Source organism: Artemia franciscana, chromosome 5 (assembly GCF_032884065.1).
Source record: "Artemia franciscana chromosome 5, ASM3288406v1, whole genome shotgun sequence".
Lineage (NCBI taxonomy): Eukaryota > Metazoa > Arthropoda > Branchiopoda > Anostraca > Artemiidae > Artemia > Artemia franciscana.
The window spans coordinates 18810589-18819765 of NC_088867.1; the positions used below are offsets into that span (position 1 = coordinate 18810589).

General features: G+C 34.1%; 1 protein-coding gene across 1 annotated transcript in view; it reads right to left on the reverse strand.

The window, feature by feature from the left end:
* Window positions 1-6033: 6033 nt before the first annotated feature.
* LOC136027060 (beta-alanyl-bioamine nonribosomal peptide synthetase ebony-like) overlaps window positions 6034-9177 on the reverse strand; it is a gene marked incomplete in the record, with an annotated part of 131305 nt that continues 128161 nt past the window's right edge. The window contains 1 exon segment of the mRNA XM_065703988.1: window positions 6034-6485. Coding sequence (XP_065560060.1) covers window positions 6348-6485 — 138 coding nt within the window.

Here is a 9177-nt window from a genome sequence, read left to right on the forward strand (position 1 = left end):
CTATAAAAAATCCTCGCTTTTACATTAAATATTTTTCACATCATGTTTGGCCTCATTTAGAGTATGGTTGTCCTGCCTGGCACTTTGCGCTCACTAAAGTACTAATCGTAAAAACATATAAAATCGTAAAATAGATATCACAAAAAAGGGCTGTAAGAATAGCTCAGCAACATAGCAAATATAGCAAGAGAAGGTAATGATTGAGCTATGAAGGCAAACCCTATAAAATCAAATATTTTCACAAAATATTTCATCAAATCTGAGCCCTCATTCACTTGTGCCTGTGCATATTCTGATAAAACGCTACCAGAACTCTTTCGTCCCTTTATTTACGTCATGATATAATAGTGCACAACAATATGTTGTGTAGTTCCGCATCAAATTAGCCATTGAGCTACAATTGTTGTTTAAATAATTTTTCTTCTCCCTCCCTGTCTCTCAGGTTATAGTTAGGACAAACTTTCCCGTCATATTCTCTTGAAAACTTTGAACAAGTTTCTCTAGTTTGAAGGAGGGATGCTTAGCACAAAAAGTTAGGGCTTACTGATTTTTCTAATCCTTAGTTTTTGGTAGTTTTCCCCATTCCACACTCTTACCCACCCCTGGAGTAATTGCAAATGCACAAAACAAACCTGATTCTTGCCCTGTAGCGTCTGCCCGTGACAGATATTGCAGACATTTCGCACCCTCGTTTGTCAAAAGACACAGTACAAGAAAGTTATGGGAAACAACCTGTTGTTACATCTGTCCTGTTTCTCTATTTTTGCAAATATTCATGCAACGGTTGACAAACTCTGTAATTAAAAAATTTTACTTGAGTATTAAACTGATGATTGTACAGTATGGCTGTACTTTATGTACTATTCACTCTCTTGTTTTTAACCTTTACATTTACTTGGCGAGAACACAATTTTCAGAATTTGAGCTTGTGAGTAGCTTTTTTTATATAAACCATTAGTTCATTCAGAGTAAGTTCCTTTATCCTTGCCACTTTCCAGCTAACATTGCTTAGCCCCCCCCCTCCAAAAAAATTAAAAATGGCCAATGCAACCCAATAGCTCCCTTTTATCCTTCATAAGGGCTAACAAATGATGATAATGATATATTTATTTTACAACAATATTAAACATACAAAATCAATATGATTACCCAAAACCAAACTGTTGACGTGGGGCGAATCAAATATAAAACACATACATATAACATCATTTACAGTCACTATAATAACAAAGGAAAAAGAAACAAAAATATAAAATAATAATAAAACTGCGGGGGAAGCAACTGCATACTATGCCCTATTGTCCTTAGCGTGAAGTCACACTCACCAACCAATAATCGGTTACAACATAATTTAAATCGAATCAAATCTAATATCCTCCAAAACAAACAAAACTAAAATTCATACTTACTTACTGATTTTTCTTTCATTGTTTTTAAGATTGCAATTTTTTTTATCTTTTTCATTCCATTTTCCAAATTATTCAATAATTTGATATTATTCCTAATAAAAGAAAATGTAGATCTGGCAGAAAATACAGGTTGAGTATAATAATCATACCTACTCCTAATATCTTGATTATGTATATTCCATCAGCTATAAAATAAAGTATTAAAACACTTCGGCAGTAGGTTCATATCATATTTAGACATAAAAAGTAGTATATAACAGTAATGAAGAACCACCACTGGCAGTATCTTAAGATCTTTATAAACTTCTTGAACCGATTCTTTTCCTGATTTATATGATAATATTCTAATAGACTTATTAAATAAACGTTAATCCAGATTAGCAGCTTCTCGGGACTGAAACAATGCCTTGAGAAGGAAGTTGCTCGATTTTGGACTCTTTGTTCATTATTAGAATAAATTCCAATATAGTTAGAATTTGAATTTATTCTCATGTATTTATAAACTAATATCTGATTCATACAAATACCGAGAAATTTCAGCAATTGTTCGGAATTTCAAAAATAGCAGCTGTGGCTCGAATCCTCCTTGCTTTTTTTGCCTATTGTTTTCTGATTTTCCAGGAATTTGTCATGCTTATCGTAGGAATCTAGTGCTGTATTTGATTACTGGTATCACACAATTGTTGCCAAGAATATGAGATTCAACCCTAGTCACTCAAGTTTAGGATTGCACATTTCAAAAGCCACCTGTCTTGACTTGATTTACTTTAATTCTGACTACATTAAAGATTAGTCTTGCCACCTTCGTGTAATCAAAACCTTAGAAGAAATCTCTAGGCCTGAACTGCGCCTTAGTGAGCCTTGTGGGTAAAATCAAAACTATCCTTGCCCAAAGAGCTAATAATGTATCTCGTGCAGAATTGCCACCACACTCAGTTCCTAAAGTGGTACAATTTCTAAAATTTGCGTGCTACATTGCGATTTTTCGTGACTGTAATAGCGCCTAAGTAGTTCGAAAATAGAATCTTCCTGCTATTTTAGCACTATTACTATACAGTAGCCCTATATAAAGTAGCCCTAAAATAGCACTTTTCTCGTGATCTTGTACCTAATTTAGTGAGTAAAAGATGTTAAACTTTTAATCGTAGCTTTATGATTTACCAGTCCAAGAAAAAAATTAATGGCATCGTCTTTTGAAATCAGACATCATGGAATCTTGGAGAAACAGTTTCCTATATAGGAAACTGTTTCTCCAAGATTCCATGATGTCTGATTTCAAAATTCTCAAAATTCCCATGATGTCAAGATTTCAAACACCATCTGGAAACAATTTAGCGTTGATATTGCATTTTAAAACCTTTTTTTTTTCATTCCAATTTTCTCCTTCTACAGTGCAAACGTGACGTTGAAGTCACTGAAGATTAAACTCAGACTGCTTGGACGTACCCCATAGCTATTTGCATAGCAAGAAGCTTTCCAAAATTTAGTTAATTTGCGACAGTAGTTCACGCTGACCTATCTGGTGTCAAGCAATGTCAACAGGAATTCTCCCAAGCTGTGAGTCGTGCTCAAATTAACAGCGACAAAACTCATGAAAGCAAAGACAATTGGGAACAGTTCAAGTTATTCAATGAAGTTTGTAATGATTTGCAACTTACCAGCCTGTTCTATTGTGTTCGTGGTAATGAACTGTAAGTAAGAAGAGATCCTCCTCAATAGTAACCAAAACTCTAAAAACAGAATTCTGATACCAATAGATACATCAAAAGAATAGGATTTGTATGCTGATTTCAACTATATAAGTTTCATAAAGTTTACTCTCGCCCATTAAAAGTTTCGAACCAGAAAGAATTTGCCTTATTTTCGAAAAAAAGGGGGAAACACCAACTAACAGTCATATAATCTTTATGGAAATCACATCCTCAGATTCGGAGTATCAGAGAACTCTATTGTCGAGGTTTCAATCTCCTATCTGTAAAAATGTGGAATTTTATATTTTTGCCCGAAGAACCATCACGGATAAGCGTTTATTTGCTTATTTTTTTTCCCTGGGGTAATCGGATCAAACCGGTAGCCGAAAATATATCGCGAGAGGGCTCGTTTGAATCGAAATTAAAAGTTTTAGTGCTCTTTGTAAGTGACCAAAGCATTGGATGCAAATTATGCCTCCTCCCATGCTCATTTTTGCCCAAAGTCATCCAATTAAAATTTTGAGATAGCCATTTTTTCACTGTAGTCGAAAAATCTAATAAATATGTCTTTGAGGATGACTTAATCCCCCACAGTCGTCGGGGGAAGGGCTGCAAGTTTTGAACTTTGCCCATTGCTTACGTATAGGATGTAAACAATGTTTTTTTTTAGGACTTTTAGTACTTTTAAAAAACTTTTTGTTCTAATTAAACGACCGTTGTGTTTCAGGAGTCATCATTAAAGAATTGGGACAAAATCCAAATTTTAGCGTAAAGAGCGAGGTGTTGAGGAGGGGGTATAGCGAGGTGTTGAGGTGGGCGTATCCCCCTTCATATGCATAATAATTTCTTTTCATTCTAAGTTTTAATGTTGCTCCTTACTTTCAGTTGAAAAAACTTATTTCCTTTTATTTATTCAAATACTGAATCGCTTATGATATTCTGGATCTGAAAATGCTAGAGATGAACATCCATATAGTACGAACTGCTAGCTGCAGCTTACAAATAGCAATCCAGTAGAACCAGATGGCAGTGCAGTGGTCTGTATGAATTACACAGCACTGAATGAAACCGGTAGCATTAGAAAAAGATCCATTTTGCAAAAGTCAAATGTACGTATTTGACGGTATTCTACATAAGTGTCATCTAAAGAGCTTGAGTTCTGTTGGTAAAGTCTTTAGTATTTTTTGGTGATGTTTTGAATTTTAGTCTTCATAACCTTTATTCAGAAACAAATAAAACAAATAACATGAAAATTCAAACATTAGATAAATGGCAGTGTGGCATCCAGAATCAAATTTCGGAGTTTCTACTTTAATATTTCTTATGCTCTAAAGCGTGAAACATTTCCCAAATGAAACTATAATATCACACACTAAGAAATAAATTGAAGTTACGTCAAATTTTTTCTTTACTGAAACACCAAAAAAGAATTCAAAGTTCTTTTTATCTTGAATTTTGTAAAGAACTTCAGTAAATATCACAAAATAGAGTGAAAAACAATTAAAGCTGTAAAATAATCAAGACGAGCACACCGCAAGGCAAACAGGAGTAATTTTGTAAACAAAATTGAAACATTTCCACTGTCTACAATTTCTTTTTATCTTGAATTTTGTGAAGAACTTCAATAAATATCAGCAAATAGAGTGAAAAACAATTAAAGTTGTAAAATAATCAAGGCGAGTTCACACCACAAGGCAAACAGGAGCAATTTTGTAAAGAAAATTGAAACATTTCCACTATCCACTAGTTCTAAAAATAATTTTCTGATTTACAACACTTCTACTGTGGAAGTGGAAACATTTCCACTTTCCACTAATTCTAAAACTAATTTTATAATTTACAAACGTGAGTGAGTGAGTTCTGCAGGAACTTTCCAATTTAGGACCGGTGATAAAATTCTGAAAATATCTTCCTTGTATATCCTAAATTTTTAATATCTAATTTTCCAGTTTTTCAAAGAAGCGGTTGTTCTTTGGACCACCGCTGCTAAAAATGGGATTTCGGGATTCTTAATAGAGATATTTGTGAAGTTAAGCTTACGAATGTAGCAGTCCATTTGATCAGACTATTTTCGAAACTAACTAAGAGTTGCTATGCCCACTCAGCTATGTACCCGCACTTTAAACAAAGGAGGGTGTATGCTTCTTCAAAGGATCTCTTCAAGTAGGGGTATGTTGCTACCATCGTTGCGATCTATCTGAAGGATTTTTCACGGATATTTAGAGAATTTCTGCCTTTAAGTTGACTTTTTCAGGTATCTCTACTAAAGAAAATTTTACTGTCCTTTAAAGTAGTTTTACAGCTAAACTATTCTAAATATAAATGAATGAAGTTTCAAATGAATAATATCATTTTTAAAAGGCTTTCAAATTATTATTTGTTTTAATCCTTCACTTTGAAAAGGTTTTCCTTTTTTTATCAGTGAAATTTGCAAACGTATGGTCTCACTTTTGTTCGAAACTTTTTTCGAACAATTTTAATGTTATTTGTTGTCACAATATAATCGCCCGATAATATTTCACAGTATTAGGGACCATATGAATATTTTTGAATGAGTAAATGGCAAAAACAGAGCCCTTCCGCTGTATGGTTACTTTTGTCGCCTTAAAAGCAGCTAGAGCTCAAAATGTTTACTTGAATAAGTCTTATTTCAATATTCTATAAAACTATTTCAATAACTAGGAAAAACCCACAAAGGGCACGCAAATAAAACAAACTAATGAATAAACACACATCTTTCAGTATCCTTTTCAAGAAAAGTACAAAAATGTTATTCTTTGGTAGATAGAGTGGGAACCTCCATTGGAGGGTTCTCAGACATGTTGAACTTAAAGGTTTAATTTTTAACAATACTAAACTGTTTTTTGGAGGACCCTAGTAGCTTTTTTTATGTATCTTCAAACTTATTAGGTTTTACTTACTTGGAATCGGCATGAGTAATATATTCTGTTGTATTTATATAATGTTATAAAAAATTCTAGTGTTTAGGCTAAAAAAAGAAAACCTCCTAAACCTCGCTTAATAGATTATTTATATTTGGTTATTAGTTTAGGCTAATAACCAAAGCTTAGGCTATTAGTGTTTAGGCTAAAAAAAGAAAACCTCCTAAACCTTACTTAATAGATTATTTATATTTGGTATATGCTATACCAATTTTCGACTCTATAAGAGAAACAAATTTGCACAATTTTTAAGGGACCTCCCTCAAGAATAGTCTCTTATGAAATACTTTTCAAAAACATTCTTTTCAAAGCCATTTTCTAGTAACAACAACTTTCTGCTCAGGATCAGCTTTCGTGAAAGGCATGGTTCCGTCACTTGCAACATAATTATAGACGGGTCTTTCGACCAAAACTTCATAATTGAGAACGTCATCGCAAATATCCTAGAAAATTTAAACAAGTTCATAAGAAAACCTGAAGATGCTACAATGCCAAACGTTGACATCTGCAGATGTGGTAAAAATTTGAATTAGTATTTCCCTTTTGAAAAAAGAACACGTGTAAAAACAACACTCTTGGTATTATTAAAAAAATGTGCATTTTTGATAAATTCATCAAACCCTAATCCTGCAATTGCAAAATTTTTGCAGACTTGCTCCAACTATCTACTCTCCCACCTCTCTCCTAAAAAAAAATTCTTGTGGATACCTTTCATTTACAACTAAGCTTAGTTATACTTATAGTAGCAGTGGGGGTCCCCCTCGCCCCAAAAATTTTTCTTGAGCCCTCTTTTCCCTTTTTTCTTTTTGTACTCTTTTTTTTAGAATAAGTTTTCCAACTTGGTCAATTATTGGCACATTTGTCACATTGCCCCCCCCCTCCTCCGCAAGATTTTTCTCATTGGCGTCCTTGGCCTATTGGGCCTCCCCAAGATTTTGCTCTAGATCCGCCCCTGTGATCAGTTATTCCAAAATCAAGATTCGAACACAAATCTTTCGGCTAAATGCCAGATTTGAGATCTTCTTCTTGCAGGCACGTCATTAAACCTACTATTTATTAAATAAAAAAAAACAATTTTTTTTAGCTGAAAGTAAGGAGCGACATTAAAACTTAAAACGAACAGAAATTACTTCGTATATGAAAGGGGCTGCTTCCTCATCAACGCCCCACTCTTTACGCTAAAGTATGACTCTTTGTCTCAACTCTGCTTTTTAAAACAGTAAAAAACTTTAGCGTAAAGAGCGGGGCGTTGATGAGGAAGCAGCTCCTTTCATATACGAAGTAATTTCTGTTCGTTTTAAGTTTCAATGTCGTTCCTTACTTTCAGCTAAAAAAACTTGTTTTTTTTTTTAATTTCTGAACGTTTTTGAATCAATGCATGTTTTGATTTTGGCTCTCTGCAGAGGAATAATTAACACGAAATTTGCTAAATGGCTTTCTCATAGTTTTGATCGAATGATTTTGAGAAAAAAAGGAAGAGTGGAGGAAGCCTAGGTGCCCTGCGACTTTTTGGCTACTTAAAAAGGCAACTAGAACTTTTTTTTTACGAATGTTTTATTAGTAAAAGATAAACGTAACTTATTAATTAGCTTACGTAACGAACTTTTGTAATCTCATGTTTTTATTACATATATGAGGGGCTCACCCCCTCGTCAGTACCTTGCTCTTTACACTAAAGATTAAATTTTGTCCCAATTCATTAAGAATGACCCCTGAATCACAAAAGCCGTAGAATAAATAGTTGAAATCACTAAAAATACTTTAGCGTAAAGAGCAAGGTATTAGGAAGAGGTGAGCCCCTCATATGTGTAATAATTTCTGTTCGTTTTAAGTTTTAATACTGCTCCTTACTTCCAGTTGAAAAAAACTTTTCATATTTAGTTTTTCATTGTTTTTTTTTTTAAAAATAATGCAAGAAAATCTTGCGCTCCCTTCATGGAAATTTTCTTCCCCCATGACAAATTCCTCGATGGAAAGCTCCCATAACATATCCCCCTCTTGTCAATTCCTCCCCCAACCAAAAAATCCCCCTGAAAACCTCTTTACACTCCCCAATAAGCATTACTATATGTAAGCACTGGTCAAAGTTTTTAACTAGTAGCCCCTCCCACGGGGACTGTGGGGGAGTAAGTCGTCCCCAAAGACATAGTTATACGGTTAAACTTTTCACATTTATTTTTTCATTGTTTTTTTTTAATAATGCAAGAAAATCCTGAGCTCCCTTTATGGAATTTTCAAATCCCCCTGAAAATGTCTGTACACTTCCCAATAACCATTACTATATGTAAGCACTGGTCAAAGTTTGTAACTTGTAGCCCCTCCCACGGGGACTGTGGGGGAGTAAATCGTCCCCAGAGAAATATTTATAAGGTTTTTCAACTACGTTGAATAAAATGGCTATCTCAGAATTTTGATTCGTTGACTTTGGGAAAATAATTAGCATGGAAGGGGGCCTAGGTGCCCTTCAAATTTTTTGGACACTTAATAAGGGCACTAGAACTTTTAGTTTTCGTTAGAATGAGCCCTCTCACAAGGTTCTAGGACCACTGGGTCGATACGATCACCCCTGGGAAAATGAAAAAAAAAAAAAAAAAAAAAACAAATGAACACGCATCCCTGATCTGACTTCTGGCAAAAAATACAAAATTCCACATTTTTGTAGATAGGAGCTTGAAACTTCTAGAATACGGTTCTCTGATGCGCTGAATCTGATGGTGTGATTTTAGTTAAGATTCTATGACTTTTAGGCGGTGTTTCTCCCTATTTTGTAAAATAAGGCAAATTTTCTCAGGCTCGTAACTTTTGATGGGTAAGACTAAACTTGATGAAACTTATATGTTTAAAATCAGCATTAAAATGCCATTCCTTTGATGTAGCTATTGGTGTCAAAATCCAATTCTTTAGAGTTTTGATTAGTATTGAGCCGGGTCGCTCCTTACTACAGTTCGTTACCACGATGTGTTTGATTCGTTACCACGAACTGCTTGATGCGTATCAAATGAGTTCTACGGTAATAAATTGTGTAATTACTGCTATTTTCTGTTAATTCGAAGCACAATGTTAGTGAAAAATAGGAGAACGACAGGATTCTATGTAAATCTTTAACTCTGCTTAACAGAGAAAAACAATTCAAAA